General features: G+C 39.2%; 1 protein-coding gene across 3 annotated transcripts in view; it reads right to left on the bottom strand.

The window, feature by feature from the left end:
* The window catches only part of LOC136427485 (SURP and G-patch domain-containing protein 1-like), a 96,934-nt gene that overhangs the window by 4,280 nt on the left and 76,917 nt on the right, over nucleotides 1-15,737 (bottom strand). For all 3 annotated transcript variants that reach the window (XM_066416365.1, XM_066416367.1, XM_066416366.1), the window contains exons 7-13: nucleotides 11,654-11,832; nucleotides 11,195-11,320; nucleotides 10,225-10,356; nucleotides 9,581-9,737; nucleotides 9,037-9,191; nucleotides 1,766-1,863; nucleotides 948-1,077 (exon numbers count right to left, since the gene is read on the bottom strand). In XM_066416365.1, the coding sequence (XP_066272462.1) occupies nucleotides 948-1,077; nucleotides 1,766-1,863; nucleotides 9,037-9,191; nucleotides 9,581-9,737; nucleotides 10,225-10,356; nucleotides 11,195-11,320; nucleotides 11,654-11,832 (977 nt within the window). The remainder of the gene's footprint in view (nucleotides 1-947; nucleotides 1,078-1,765; nucleotides 1,864-9,036; nucleotides 9,192-9,580; nucleotides 9,738-10,224; nucleotides 10,357-11,194; nucleotides 11,321-11,653; nucleotides 11,833-15,737) is intronic.

Below are 15,737 nucleotides of genomic sequence, written 5' to 3'. Positions count from 1 at the left end.
GACATTACTGATCTGTTGTCTTTTATCTACATGTAAATCATTAAAGTTTTTGCAACATAAAGAAGTGATAATAGATTTGAATTGCCACAATTTCTTGGTTCTGGTAGCTCATAACATTTTCCCAAATATTTGATAGGGTGGTGAAGAGTAACACTCAGACTAGTTCATCTCTGTTTCTCTTGTGATACTATGGTTCCAAGTGAATAACGTATGGTGAATATCAGTGGTCTTGTCAGCAACTCAGTCCTGTTATTCTTTATCAAAAATTGCAACAAGACAATACATATAGTGGAGTGCCAGGCAGACTTTCACCAGTCTGCCTTCCCAACGAAACCCTAACCCTCTGGAATTAAGTAATGTACTTGCAAAGAATCTGCATTTTATAAGCTAGTTGTGTGGAACAAGATTTCATCCAACTTCTTTTCACATTACAACATGTAAGTACAAGGATCCTGTCAACTAAGAAAAAAATCAGTGTGGCCAATACAACTGAAAAGAATGAGAAAACTGCAAAAAAAGGTATATCTGACAGGATTTTATAGTGAGTATATGATAATTATAGTACCATACATGTCTGTATTGAGCTATAGTCTATGAGTGTTTTCACTTTCTTCGTACATGTATATCGAATTGAATTAAGTAGGCAGGTATGACTGCCATGTTGGTGTCCCTATTCACAATGGATTGGAGATGAAGCATACACATTGTCCAGTGGTTATTTGAGAAAGTCAGAAGATTTAAAAGAATAAAAAAAACACACTTAACCAATGATTTTCCTAAGTGCAAAATATGGACATCGAAATGGTGGTGGACACAGTGGCAATGTCACCTGCAATCCGATTTGAGCTTCTAATGAAGAAATAAAGGTTCAAACAAACAAAGTAAACAAACAATGCTCTCCATAAATAGTAAAACTGAATGCAAGGTCCAAACATGTCAATACTCACCAAAGGGTTTGGTCTGAATCTGTAGGCTAACATCATGCGTTTGCGGAAGGCGTCATACTCATCGTCTTCTTTCGAAAGTTCTGATGGTTTGTCCACTCCTAACCCAGCATTTTCTATAGCCTGTTGACCCCTGTGCAGAATCAAAAATCTTAGTTAACATTCTTTTCACACCTTTATAGTGTATAGGGCAGTAACTTTCTCTATTTCTATAGTATAGCCCTTGTAACTGAGCCTTTGGTAGCGGATCCTGAGGAGCGGACGAAAGCTAATAAGGCTTGTACTCAGGCTAATAGCCCTTGTGCCCTTAGCCCAATTTTGGGGTCAATGCAATAGAAGAATTAAGTTGCTAAAGGGTGGAAATTGATTAACAACTATTCACACACACACACACACACACACACACACACACAAACATTACTTGCAACATCAGACATAGATTTCCTAAGAGCATCCCATTTTTGTGAGGGCCTATTTTTCAAGTCAAGCATGGGTTTCAATGGCATGATTGACAAGGATGAAAGTCCAATACTGTACAGTACAATAATTACATTCTTGGATTCAGACATTGTATAATAGTCTGTATATATATACATAGTATTACATACATTCATCTTTACATCTATACATATACATATACATATATATATACAAATATATACATAATAATCATCATGTTTTTATAATTTCCCACAAGTTTGCACCTGTTCCTAAACAACCATTTTACCTGTACCTGAAATTGTTTTAGTTAAAGAGCCTTTAGAAAATGGATATATATCCATACTAATGTGGACTGAAGGTACCATGTATATCTTCCTTACTTGTTGACAGGTGCAGTGATACCTTCTTCATTAGCTCCAAGACCCTTCCCTTCTGTCCAGCCCATGGCCTGCAGCATCTTGTAACCAAGGTTGTCCTCCTGTAAACACACCAGAGATCATTGGTTACAACTGTCTGTGTACAAAGGGCTTCCTCAGAAATCAGGTGTGTTCAAACTGAAGACCACCCTTAAAGTTCATGAATATATGAATAAAGAAAATTTTAACCATTTTGCCACCCCATAGTTACCTCTGGTTTCTGCAAGTAAGTTGTTCAATCAAAATATCTGTCTCATAGCCTTTCTTTCAACAGAAATTTGAATATAACATTGATAACAAGCTATTCATTTTGTCCTTCCTATGCACACAGTTGCAGGCAAAAATCAAATAACTGAGATGTAACTAAAGGCGCCCTAACATTTCATGCTTTTTCACATGGCCTACCTCACAGTGCTCCATTGCTAGTTACCAGAAAGTGGTCAGGTATTGATACTTTAAATAAGATTCTGACACATTAAGAACATATTTGAGAAAGAAATGCATTCATACACTTCATGAACCCTTCACTCTGCATTACAACTATTAAATGCTGTGAGACGTTTTCATGAATGCAGCTTCCAATTTTGTGCTACGCTACAGTGTAACCTAACTTGAGACGCTTCAGAATTTGTACTTTTGCTCTCCTCAGGAGCTGGTGATGAAGTAAACGTATATAAGACTTGTATTCTGTGATATTCTAGCTTTCTTGTGACCGGAAGATTGTGACTGTGCGCACTTCTCACCTCCCGTGAGGAGGGCTGTATCTAGCGCAACCCAGCTCATGTTATGAGAAAAAATGGGCTACTATGCATTGAATGCGTGGCCTGACCCCAGCTACTGTACACAGTGAATGTGGCCCGACTGACAAAATCATTACAAAAAAACGACAAGGCTACATCAAGAACACTACTTATCTACTTATCAGCAAATATCTTCGCCATCTCTCTACTTTCTTTTTCATAGACAGTACCTATCACATGTTAAAGCGTAGTAAATCTTTGGACCTTGCAGCGTCCTGCCACCATCGCAGCCACACTCCCGCAGGAAAATGTTGTGAGACGGCAGCGATGTTTAAGTTGTTTTTCCACTCAACAAACACTTAACCTTTAGCACAATGAAGTAGCACCCAATTCCCTATTGGTTACAGAGTTAGGCAGCAGGGAGAAGGTTAAAGACCCAAACTTTTTAGTGTTTTTTGAAGTTATATTTCTTATGATGGCAGTTGTGTGACTGCTTGGTACAGGTCATATATTTTGCTGCATGGGCCACCGCGATGTAGCGACCCTCTATTCAGCGCTACCATCATTGTCAAAATAAAATTTTTCGTAAAAAAAAAAGAAATGTATCAGTGTACAAATATACAAATATACTTTGAATGCACAACAGTCAAAAACAAGAGACAATGGAGAAGGACAGCTGCGATAATGCCTCAGTACATGTAGCCACTGATATGCAGTGACAATGATGATGATGATACCAAAGTTGTTACTAAAACCATCGAACATCCCCACAATGTATTCACCAATTCATAATTCGTTATTTCTTATTCCATCCCATTTCAGTCATAATCGGACATGAGGAGGAATATTCCCCAGGCTATAAAATCTATTCTCTCTCAGAGATGGATGGATGCATCATTTTGGTCTGCATCTGTCTATTGAACATCAATGCTAGAACTCCCTCCTGGGTATAAGAGAGTCTAGAAGAATGGATTTATCTTTATAAGATAGAAGCCAAGGCCAGCTTACTTAAGTGCTTCTGCGCAGATGTACCGTATTCATCTTAAGTTTTCTGTCACATGGCATAGGATGTTGCACTGTATCATCATTACAAGTGCACTATCCCACATGGGGCACATTGAGTGGACTTTCCCCGAAATATACTGAAAGTAGAAAGTTCTAATTCTGTTCCATCATTCTTCATCTAAACATGTAGGATACACGTAATTATAGACTTAATTTCAGCAAGCTGGCCATGAAATTGATAAAATTTCCATTGATAAAGTAAGCAGCATGCACAACCTGACAGAGAATATTATCCCTGAAAAAAAAAGTATCATAACAACATTTCCATATATATGCCTTGTAAATTGTTCAGGTCTACACAACCCTATTACATTCTACAAATCTATTAATTGATTCCTCCATTCAATGCAAAAGCAATGATTAAAGGACGTTGTGGTAAAATAGCCACCTTTTCAGCACCATGGAAAGGGATACAATATTGTGGCTTTGGGTTACGGATACAAAATCAAAGTGTAGAAAAACAAAATTTCCAAAAGGTTTGTACAGCCTTTAATTTTAGATCATACGCCAGTGAAAAATTGGACTTAAGTGCACAACTCGCCGTGGATGTTGTGAAAGTCTTAAGTCTTCCTACAAGATGCCATTCTACATCCTTTAGTCTTACCTGTTGAAATAGCAGTACCAACCAATAATCCAGGCTCTCTCTCCACAGCTGCTTATCTTAAGACTTCCCATTCATCTGACTTAAGTGATTATTGGGAATATTCTCAGGCAAGGCCAGATTTGGTTCATAAGTCCTTCAACACGTCAATAGTCAATTCCATGGCGGGTCGGAAAAATGATGCTGTATATAAAATGTAGTTCCAATATTGAACTTGTTGAGCAGTTTTGGAAAGTGTATCTTTCAGTGTTTAACTGTTTTTTGCATGAGACATTTTTCCTTTGCCTCCAAATGGATCCTGTAGAATCAACGACTGTTTAGAAACCTAAACATACTTAAGCTTATGATAAATATGACTCAAAATTGTATTTCCCAGATTGGGGGTTCGGCAAAGCAAACTTCCTCACTTCACCGGGAGTGATTGTCAGTGCTGCTGTACACATATTGAAGTATTCCTTACAAGCTGATATAACGTAGATATTACATGACCCTACTGGATTGCCCCAATGCTAGTGTTGGACAGTGTATACAATGTACTTAAATCTGGCAGCATAATGTACAAAGTCATAAATTGTTTTGTGCCAATACTGGGATTATTCTCCTGAACAAGATATTTTCCAAAGCAACTGCTTTCATGACATTTCTTCACATCTTAGTATTTAGCTATGGCCAAAAGATGACCAGTACATAACAGGGGATGCCCTAACTTGAAACATGCCCTAACTTGAGAAAGAGTATACGCAAAAGCACACCATGTTAGTTACCATTGACTATGTTGATTAGAAAGGTAAATAAACCTAAGCCATGCACACAGCTGATATTTGCATTAGAATATACATATTCATAATGATTTATTGTTTTGTCAAAAAATAGTTTATTTAAGAACTAGAGTTCCACGACCTCATACCTACATGTTGTACGCCAAATGATTCTAACATTTACGACTGATGTATTATGAGCGTTTCTGATTAATTATGCAAATGAGGACCTTATTTGCATAACTTACATTCAATGATGTTCACCTTAACATAACTTTGAAATGCCACCAGTATGGAATTGCTGTCATTTCCCGGTATAGAATTATAGTATTTTGTCATTAATTATGCAAATTAGGTCTTCATTTGGTACCCCAAAATATGTGACCTGTATCAAGCAGTCAAACAACTGTCATACAGATAAGAAATAAAGCTTCGCAACACAAAATCAACCTGAGAAAAACAGCATCAGCACTGCTATCGTCTGCATTTCAGGGGGAGCCTTTGATCTGCCACACACGAATTTGGTACACCCACGAATACTGCTGCTGTACTCAAGATCATGGCTTAGCTCCGCCCGAATTTTTAGATATCAGCCAGGTCACCAAGCCCCGTCCAACATAATACTTTTTTTTTTCAATAGACTTTACAATTGACTATCTGGCGGTTTTGAAATTTGGTGGCCCCCTCGTGATCAACAAATTGGCCTGTATTCAGGTTTCCTGCCGCAACACAAGCTGGATGGGGTGAGATACAGCCCTCCTCACGTAAGGAATGAAGTGCACACAATTCTACTGTCAAATGAAAGCAAATGTTCTCAAAAATCTACTGTTAATTCTTCTTTCTGTAACCATCCATCACCAACTCAATCTGAGGACAGCAAAATACCCAAGTTGGAGCAGCAGCCTATCTAGCTATAGGCCTAGCATAAAATTGAAGGTACATTCACGAAAATGTCTTGCAGGATTTACACTGGTTGTAATTATAACGCTGGGTGCAAAAGGTTTATGAACATCCAGGAATGCATCTCTTTACTCAAATATGTTCTTCAATGCGTTCAAATTTCATTCATCAAAACCTTAAACCATTTTCTGACAGCAAGCAATGGAGTACTGTGAGTTCAAGCGCCTGAAAAAAATGCCTCAACTTAGGACATCCCCCTTATATGTGTTGAGCTACATGTAGGTTCAGTACCATAAACCAATTCAAAACAAATCCCAGGTTTTCAGTTTCATCAAATAGAGAAGAAAGTTAGGACGTTCTCATGTTGGGGTTGTCCACGTATGGGTAGAATTTTCCTCCTGACTATTCCAACATCACCCCATTCCAAACTACAAAATTGAGAATGAGAAGAGGAGACATCTGAGCAAGGAAAACAATATTTCTTTACTAGTACATGTACATGTATTTTACTCCTACGGCATACCTGTGGTATGGAGAGAAATATAACAAAGATGTGAAGGTTATGACAATTCCTGTAATACACAGACACAGAAAATGCTTTCCAGGAAAAAGCTGCTTTTAGAGGTCCACATGGAATAAAAGAGCCCTTATTTATAGCTATTGATCTCATTGCTGTTGCTGTGAAGGGACTTTCATTATTGAGCACGACAGCCCAGAATAGGGCATACATAACAGCTAATTCAAAGTCCTCCTCCCGTAATGGGAAAAAAGAACCAATAGGGGAGAAATTGAAAGGAACCTTTCCCATTTCCCCTGTGGTACTTCAAGGTAATGCCTCACATCTCAAGGAGCACTAAATCTTGTTTTCTGACCTTCAAGCTAACATAGGCCATGAATGGCCAGAGTGCACATCTCTGTTGAGGGCCCGAGAGACCGATGTGAAGAAGATTGATATGAGAAAAAGGACTGTGAATGAAAGACATGTTAGTTATAGGGGGACTTTGAGAAGGGATATAGCTTATAGGGTGTACGTCAAAGGTCTACCTTTTCACAATCTCAATGTAATCATGAGATGAGAATTCCGGGAGGTATGGGGCTATGGGGAGAAAAGCTTCCTTCATGCTGCTGTATGCAAATCACAACCATGAATTTTATCCAATGCAAGTCAAAGGCAATCGCTGTTGTACAGACCTCATATGCTGACTAAAATCAGCATGGTCTTCTTTGTGTTGGATCAAAGCTCAAAATTTACAATATGGCCTTATCATGTTATGTAAGTTGGCATTCCTTGGACAGCAACACATTACATGTAAGACAGACCAATTTGCCACAACACACAATTTCTCTTTTAATTTATTACATTTCGGCCATACTATGATATGGGCGCAATATATTGTTTTTATATTTCGCCCTGATTGGTTAACTCGGGTACAGCCAAGGATTCTTTCAAATTCCCCTTGAGGCTGATATTCTCTGGACAAAATGGGGACAAAACTTTGATACTTTGTGCAGGCTTTTCAATTCTAATTGTAGCTCCCTGTTTATTTCTATTTGAAGTTTCCAAGTTGCTGGTAGCATCTTATCAAAATTAGAAACTTCAAATAAAAATTGCTTGGTACAGAATGCATGGACTCTGAATTGGGAAAATTCATTGGAAAATTTATAATGTATTTCCAACATTGCAGGATAGAAAAATGCAACATAAAGTCTAAAACAGCAAGTGAAAAGAAAAGATTTCTTTATCAATGGCAAATCTCTATGTGCAACAATAAACTTCTTATTGTCTTGACATGTAAAAAGTTGATAATTGAGGGATATACTTGCTGGCAGACACTTTATTCCCTGTAATATGTATTCTAAATGGGAGTCCTAAAGCCCTTGTCACAAATAAGAAATTCAGCTTGGCCGACGTGTTGGCGAGCTTCAAATGTACATTTTCGGCCGAAGTACGCCCGACGTCCTGTCGATTACGCGGGCAAGTTTTAGAAATCAAAGTTGATCCAAATATTGGCCTTTTACCAGGTTAGTCCATACTGACTTTGTCCATGTCCATGAGATGGTACCATCTCATAGGCGATTTTTAGTTTTTAGTGTTCCACGAACGTCACCCAAGATTTTCACTGGAAAATACGGTCGGCGCTCGGGCGATTTTAATATTCGGTGAGCGTCGGGCGATCTACGAATTCGGCCGACGCTCACATAAATTGTGACGCCGGCTTAATCACAGCCAATGGCAAGGAAAAATGGTGACAACGGAGAAGGAACAGCAACCTTACATGAATCAACAATAACTTACTTCCTGGCAAGGATCCCATTCAAATTAGACCTGGAGGCAAATTGAAACAGATGCGGTGATCTACTTCGGAAGGATTTGTTTTCCTGCGTGTTGATTTGGAGTAATGGTCTGTTTCACAACCTCTAAGGGGATGGATAAGTGCCTCGGAGACAATTTGACAGATCACATTGTTTCCTGCTTTGGATTTCTCTCACTGGAAGATGGGAAATGTAGCTGCAACATCTCCTGAATACAAATCATGTACTAAGTCACTGATGTAGACTGGAGATATAGCTGGGAGGGCCCTATCCATTTTTACATACGCTTGAACTCATGGCACTCCATTGCTAGTTGCCCTTCACTGTCTGCGTTGCAACCGGTAAGACGTTTTCGTCAATGCGGCTTACAATTTTGTGCTACACTAGACAGTGTACCCTAACTTATTAAGATGCTTTATTTTGTACCTTAAAGTTTGTAAAATTTACTTGCTGTGACCTATTCTTTCTATTTTTCAAATTGTTGTCCCCATTAGAGACCAGAGCTCTAGCAATAAATCCTTGACACAAGGTACAGAATCTTCAACATACTAAATGTATTGTTGGGTCGTACTATTGATTAAATCATGACTACTGGGCTTGAAGACATTCAACTGTCCCAGATTTGACTTCAATAATCATTAGAAAATCTAAACATTCCCAAGTTACATTATACAATGATATTGAATAACCAATTGAATTTCTTGGTTCTCAGATTTTTGCAGAATATCAATGGATTCCAAACCATACATGTACAATGATACAACTTGAACATGTAACAATATTCCCAAAGAAGTCAAATCTTATCCACAGTGTATAAATTCTGTTTTGCGACATGTCCAAAATGTTTCAATAACTCACCCCAAGTTTGAAGTCAGCATAGTCGGACAGGTCAGGGTCTCTGCCCTCCTTCAAGGCCTTAAACTTCTCCATAAACTTCTCCAGCTCCTCTGGAGGCAGGAAATCACCAATGAAGTGCTTCCCCTTGTTCCTATTGGTCAGCTTGTCAGCCCACTCTAGATTGGAGAAATGTGGTAGTGTTTTAATCACTGCTATACTAGTTTTGTTTTATAATAGGTGTTGGGAATCAAAGGCCAGATACAGATCCATGTGGTTCAGTTTCCTGTAAATTTTGCATGCAGGGGCGTCATTTTGTGGTAGGGGGGAAAGGTCTGGTGTTTAACTTTGGTGGGTATAGAGTGCTTTGAAGAAATGTTTACATGAGAATTTCGTGGTGGAGTGCTCAACCAAAAAACTACTAACAGAAAATTACTGCTGCAAATATTTCAGGTTTACTGTATCATATTTCATGATGATGAAACATCAAAAGTACAGTACACACAGAACCTTTACAAATATTTTGACATTCTGATAATGAAATAAATCTAAATATCAACGGTTATACCAGCAGTGTTGTCCATTTCCTGGGCTCTCCTTCGATGTTCCCATGTTCCTCCCTCTGTCTCTTCGTCAGAGTCATACTCGTACTTGAACTTCCCCTTGGCTGCATTCTCTGCTGCCTTCATCTTCTTGGAAGTAATCATGCTGTACATCAGCTGCATCTGTAAAATATATCGAACTTTAGATATCTTTTGAAAGCAACCAGCCAAGTCACAACATATCAACAGAAACTGTGTGTTGTAGATAGGCCGAAGCTTGCTGAATTTCAAAATCGTCTGATCAATGACCGTATTTTTCACAGAAAAAATGCCCCGTCATGACAACTTAACGACAGGATGTCGGCCGGGGGCTTAACCACAGAAGAGGTAACCAAGTTATAGGCAGCTTTCCATAAATTTGCACATTATCTCCAGTTGACAAATTAGCAAATAACAAAATTATCATATGATGTCCCGATCATATACAATCATCATGATTACCATACATACTGGGAAACGATGGCAAGCAAATCCTTACTGAACTGTATTGAATCTTTATCATGAACTGATGAAGTACTATTAGTCTGACATTTTTTTTACATTGAACACTGTACAGTATACATTTGCTCCCAGTATACATTGTATACATGATTTTAAAATCCTGCCACACCTCTTTCTGTTCCTTGAGTTGTTTGAGCTGTTCCGAGGACAGCTCAGAGGTGCCCCTCAGTCCTACAGGGTTAACACCGCTGATGTTGGCGGCCACAGTCGCACCTGCTGATACGTTCTGGGACTGGGACCACTGAGGGAGAGTTCAACGTTTGATCAGACATACATGTACATTATATAGAGTCCTGAAAAGAAAAGAAAGGATATTGTCCCATTGACAATGACATCATCAATGTCAGCCATTCTTTACACTGATCAGTTCTTGTCTATTAGTGTTCATGAAGTTAAGGCAAAGTAAAACATTTTAGAAAGACTTAAATCACCCATCTTCATCCTTTGCTTGTTTGCATACCTGGCAAACTGCCTTCAGGCATAAAACACCAGTTTTGTACAGTTTCATAAGACCAGAATGTAAGATTTGATCCACTCACACTAGATAAGGGATTGAAATGTAAAGAGGTGAGGCTGTCCTCAAGCACAGGGCCTTCAGCTTAACGTGTCAACCGAGAGGACATAGCTAAGGGTCCACACCCCAGTTTCTATGCTCCCATTGGAACCTATAGTTAACTTTCTTATTGATGCAGTATGGTAAGAGAAACATTTTCCCGGAAAGGACACCTAGATGGAAAGGAATATCATGTTCTTTAGGGTCTAAGTACATAATTATCTGGTTTTTATATTAAGGAAAATGCTCAAGGTACTGTAAATCTTACAATAATAGACATCCTGACGCATATTGAAAGCCCATAGCAGTGACGTCATCAGCCAAGCCACTTTGGGCGCTTCACTATTTGTGGTCTCAAAAATAAACTGGGACGACCACGGACCCGGTCACAGAAGAACTGGGGTGTGCACCGTTGACTGCAGCTAGGTACTCATTTTCATCTGAGGAAATACATGTAGGTGTGAAGCATCGATCCCAAGGGCACAACATTGGTGTTTACTAGGAATCCTTTCCAGGTTGGCCTTACCTGGATGTAGTCCTCTAGATGTTGCACAAACTGTGCTGTAGACATCTGGGAGCCTTCTGTCCTCCTGCCAGGCCACTGTTTGGAAGGACCTGCATTGGTGCCAGCTCCTCCTAAACCACTTCCACTCTGCAACAGAAACAAGACATAATACACTGTCAGTCACTTTTTGAGGCTTAAGGCCTTAAGGGGGAACTTGCAAATGGGTTGTTTGTTAAGTAAACTAAGTACTGTGTCTTGGACATGGTATTGCATGGCACAAAATGTACTTCCCTCTCCTTCCACCACGTACAATATTTCACCTCCCCAAATGAAGTCAAGTAGATTTTGTACCCATTTATACTTGGGTGGAGTGTGGAAAGTATACTATCAGGTCATGAAGACCCAGTAAGTTTAAAATGGATTATGATAATTGCTTGCTTGTTAAGTTTTTGTTGGCACCTGTAACACATGCAGACATACCTGCTGCTGAGAGGCTGGCAGCTGTGGCATGCCGACCAGCGCAGGTGCACTCATCCCAGGCTGTACCACTCCAGGGGCGGGGATGTTAACCACAGAGGGTGGGGGCACTGAACCAACAGATTCCTGAGGTCCCCAGCGACTTTTCCTCTTCCTCTTGACTCCTCGCGCTGTGTCTCCGCCTATGGAAAGGAAACACATGATGATTGTAGCTCTCAGTGGTTGGAACAATTACAATTCAAGGAGTGTGCAGGCATGGAGGTGAGCAGCAGCAATTAACAAGAGCTCTCAGAATTTCCTCATTTTCTTAGTCTAGTTTACCTTGTTTTTCCTTTCAGTAATTTAGAAATTAGAGCATTTATTTAGGTTTTTCATGAACATATTGTGAACCCATAATACAGGTGATAGTCACATTTTCAGCGTTCAAAACAATGATGCATACAAAGTGGGAAGGGCGGTAACGTGGGAAAGAGAACCTTAACGATTTCATTACATGTTGATATTTGGGATGACCTACATATGATACGTCAATAAAGTCAGTTGTTTCTGTAACTCTCACGAGTTTACGTTTGTAAGTGATTGATCATTATTGATCCTGAAGTAGGCGACAGTGGACGTTTAAATTTGATACGTGAATGCAGTGTTTGAAGAAAGTTAAGCATTGCATTATGATTACTACCAACACAGATGAGCTTCCATGATAATGCAAGCAGGGATTGATATATTTTTTGTACTTGGTATATAGGTACCTTAGGTGATGATTAACATAATGAGATGCAGCTTTTACAAATCATGACCTATTCAACATGATTATTGAGGAAAATTTCTGGCTTTGCTGCATCACAGTATGTATCTTTTAATTGTTCACAGCTGGTGTCCAGAATCTAGGTCAACAGCCGGCATTTCTAGTTGCAATGGGCGATTGAAAAACAGGACTCTGGTTTCATCTGTTATGTTTGGTATGAAGATAGCAAGTGAATCTGATGATTGACATAGTAAGGTGCTAATTATACCAAACAGAAGCTAACTTGCATTATTGGTGAAATATTTCTAATTGGCTGCGTTCTATGAAAGCACTTTCAAAAATGTGGCATCTATCACTGAGAAAGAGAGAAATATCTATAAATATCAGTTATTCGAATGACCTCGAGAACATACTATAATAATAATACCATACTGGTAAATGAGGGGAATTCTTTTTCATTTGTTTGGTATTTCAAGATAGCTAAATAAGCGAATATGATGATTGACAGTGAGATGCTAATCATGCAAAACAGGAGCTAATGTGTATATTTGATGAAATTACATAAATCCACTGAGTTTCCAAAATCTATCCAGTTGCTTGAGTAACTGTTTTATTGCGTATCTTGTTACCTGGATGTCTAACCGTCATCTACATTCCCTGAAAGGACTTGGAAACATGACTGGCAGCATGGCTCGCTTGGGCAGAAGAAAATTGCCCTTTGCTCTTAGCATTTTGCCCTAGGCTTATACCCATAATATGCATAAGGTCAGAACTACTAGATGTTACTTGTCATAATCCATCTCAAGATCAGTGCATGCCACTCAGTTCATCGACCTTTCACACACATAACTTTTATCTGATTGAATAACAGCCATTCAGTGATCTCCCAGCCAGTTGCGTACAGCAGCAAGTCCTTTTAGAAATCCATCTTGCAAATCCTTAAGCTTTTTACCACTGACTGTGCTATTGATCAGACTGAAGCACCATTTTATATCCCAACCAACCTGAGCATTTAAATAGAGTCCTAATGCACTGGCCACCATTTCAGACTGTAACACTTCATTAGATTCGGAGGGGAGCAAGAAAATTGGAGAATTAAGCTCCTCCTCAGGTTTAAAAAAACTATTCTATGGATGGCCTAATGGGTCAGCTCAAAGGACTGGCCTTTTCATTCCACGGCCATTTAGCTCATTTAAAGTAGAGGATTTCTAGGCCATGGTAATTAGTGGCCTGACCTTTAGCAAAAAGGGCAAGGAGTCCAGAGTAATAACTGCATGGGTACTAGCAGAATGGGACGAGGGAGGGGAGCTGAGCAGCACACTGCAGAAGTCATTTATGTGCTTGAGACCCTTTGATGATTAGAATAAACTAATAGACATTCAACAAATATACAGAAAGTAGATGTCAAAGTTTTGCCTCTGTAACAATAAGGTAGGCTATGCAGCCTCCAATTTTTTCAGTTAGTGACATGTCCAATGTAAGCAAGACATTACTAGCGGCAGTAAATGATATAATAAAACCAATAAAGATATTTATCATTCGGTAACAATGTGAGTAAGTCATTAAACAGTTTCTATCTGTATACCACATACAGTGTATTTAGAAGGAACACTCTGATAGATACCAGTATGAATGTTAGCAAGAGCCTCGGGCAGAAATTTACGACAGAATGTACGAGTCAGCACTGGGAATAGTGACAATAACAATAGACCCCTTTCTCAACTCAGGCGCCATTTTGAATCCGCTCTTGTGAGAGCACAATATCTGATTTGAGCACAGGAGCAGTAATAACTAAACAATGGTGTCCCCAATAGGGAGCAGCCCTGCATTGAGTCATCTTCGGTGGGGAGTTGTTCTACTCCTTGGTGAAACTCACCAATTTATATGCATGCAACGAGTAGACAATATTGTTCTAGACACTTTCAACTCGATATTGGTCATCAAAATTGTGAACATGGCAATGCAATTGCAACGGTCCTGACGACAGGTGATGCCCTTGAGGCGAAATTCTTTTTCTGATCTATGTTCGTCAGGAAGAGCACTAGAAGGAGAAATACTCAAGTGGCCAATAACTGGGAACCCTAGCACAATCTTTCATCATAGACCTCAGTATAAATAGACCATGCATTTTTCCTTTTAAAAAAGCTGATATTTCTTCCCATCAGTTACATAATTTGGTTCTGTTTGCAAGTTTATAAGATAAATGACCTTTCGAATAAATCGGAAAATAACTCAGGTAGCGCTACATTAGATAGCTTTCAATACCAGAATATAGAATTCAGCACCAGACAAGCAACAGATGATATATATTCTTCACAGCAACAGATCAGGACCAAGGACAAGGACATAAGTTTGAATATCGTTCAGTGGCCAGGTTGAATGGCGTAGTGTGAATGTCATTCCTCCATAGAGAGATCTTCTAGGACATTATTCTGACCCTTGGAACAAATGCAGTAACTGATGACTGCACCTTTAGTGACAGCTTCACTACTGTCATTTATAAAAAAGAATCTACAGTATGAAGGGTAGATCACAACCAACCTGTTGATGTTCTGCACACCATTTTGCATGCTACTGGTAGGGGTTGCAGCACAATGAATAAGATATCAAGCCAGATGTCCCATATTCTAGTAGAGCCACACCTTAAGCATGCTAAAGAACCCAGCACACGTATTAAGAGAAGGGGTCTATCCCAGTAGGAGTGGAACATAGCTATCAGTCTGGTATTATGCAGCTTGTACTTACTGTACAAATCTGGTGTGCTATGCCCATGCCTTTAGGCAGTTAACTGGTTATTGGACAAGACATAGAGCATGGCATGCATTTCTTGTAATATCATTGACTCATACACTTCATAAAAAAATAAAGACTAAGTATTTTTGAAGGTCAATTTGAAGCTACTGTTAGTAACATTCATCACCAGGAAAAAAGTGGAGGGTAATTATAAATAAGTTAGTAACTTAAGTGGCGGTTATTCACATTTGCACACAGGCATATAAAAATGTCAGGATAAAACACAGGTCCCTGACAGTTAGGAAATCAGGCAAATAACATGCATGGCAAACTCTAATGAAAAAAGGGGCAAAAATCTATGGCATTTAAGGAGAGGGTCTTGTTGTTTGGGAGAACAGGTTAGCTAGATAAAGGAAATCGATGTGGGATTGGTAAGGGGTCAGATGGAGGTATAATGGTCATCAGATGTGAAAGGAAAGATTGAAGACACGTGTTTGAACCCATCATCAGCAATTAGGGACACTTTATCTTATCAGGGGTTGTGGTAATAAGAGCTGGAACAAGAAATGCTTTTCAAAAAAGCTGGCGACACGACCATTGGCTGATAGT

This window comes from Branchiostoma lanceolatum, chromosome 2 (assembly GCF_035083965.1).
Source record: "Branchiostoma lanceolatum isolate klBraLanc5 chromosome 2, klBraLanc5.hap2, whole genome shotgun sequence".
NCBI lineage: Eukaryota > Metazoa > Chordata > Leptocardii > Amphioxiformes > Branchiostomatidae > Branchiostoma > Branchiostoma lanceolatum.
The sequence above is the reverse complement of the archived record's forward strand: the minus strand, read 5'-3'. Positions and strand labels throughout refer to the sequence as shown.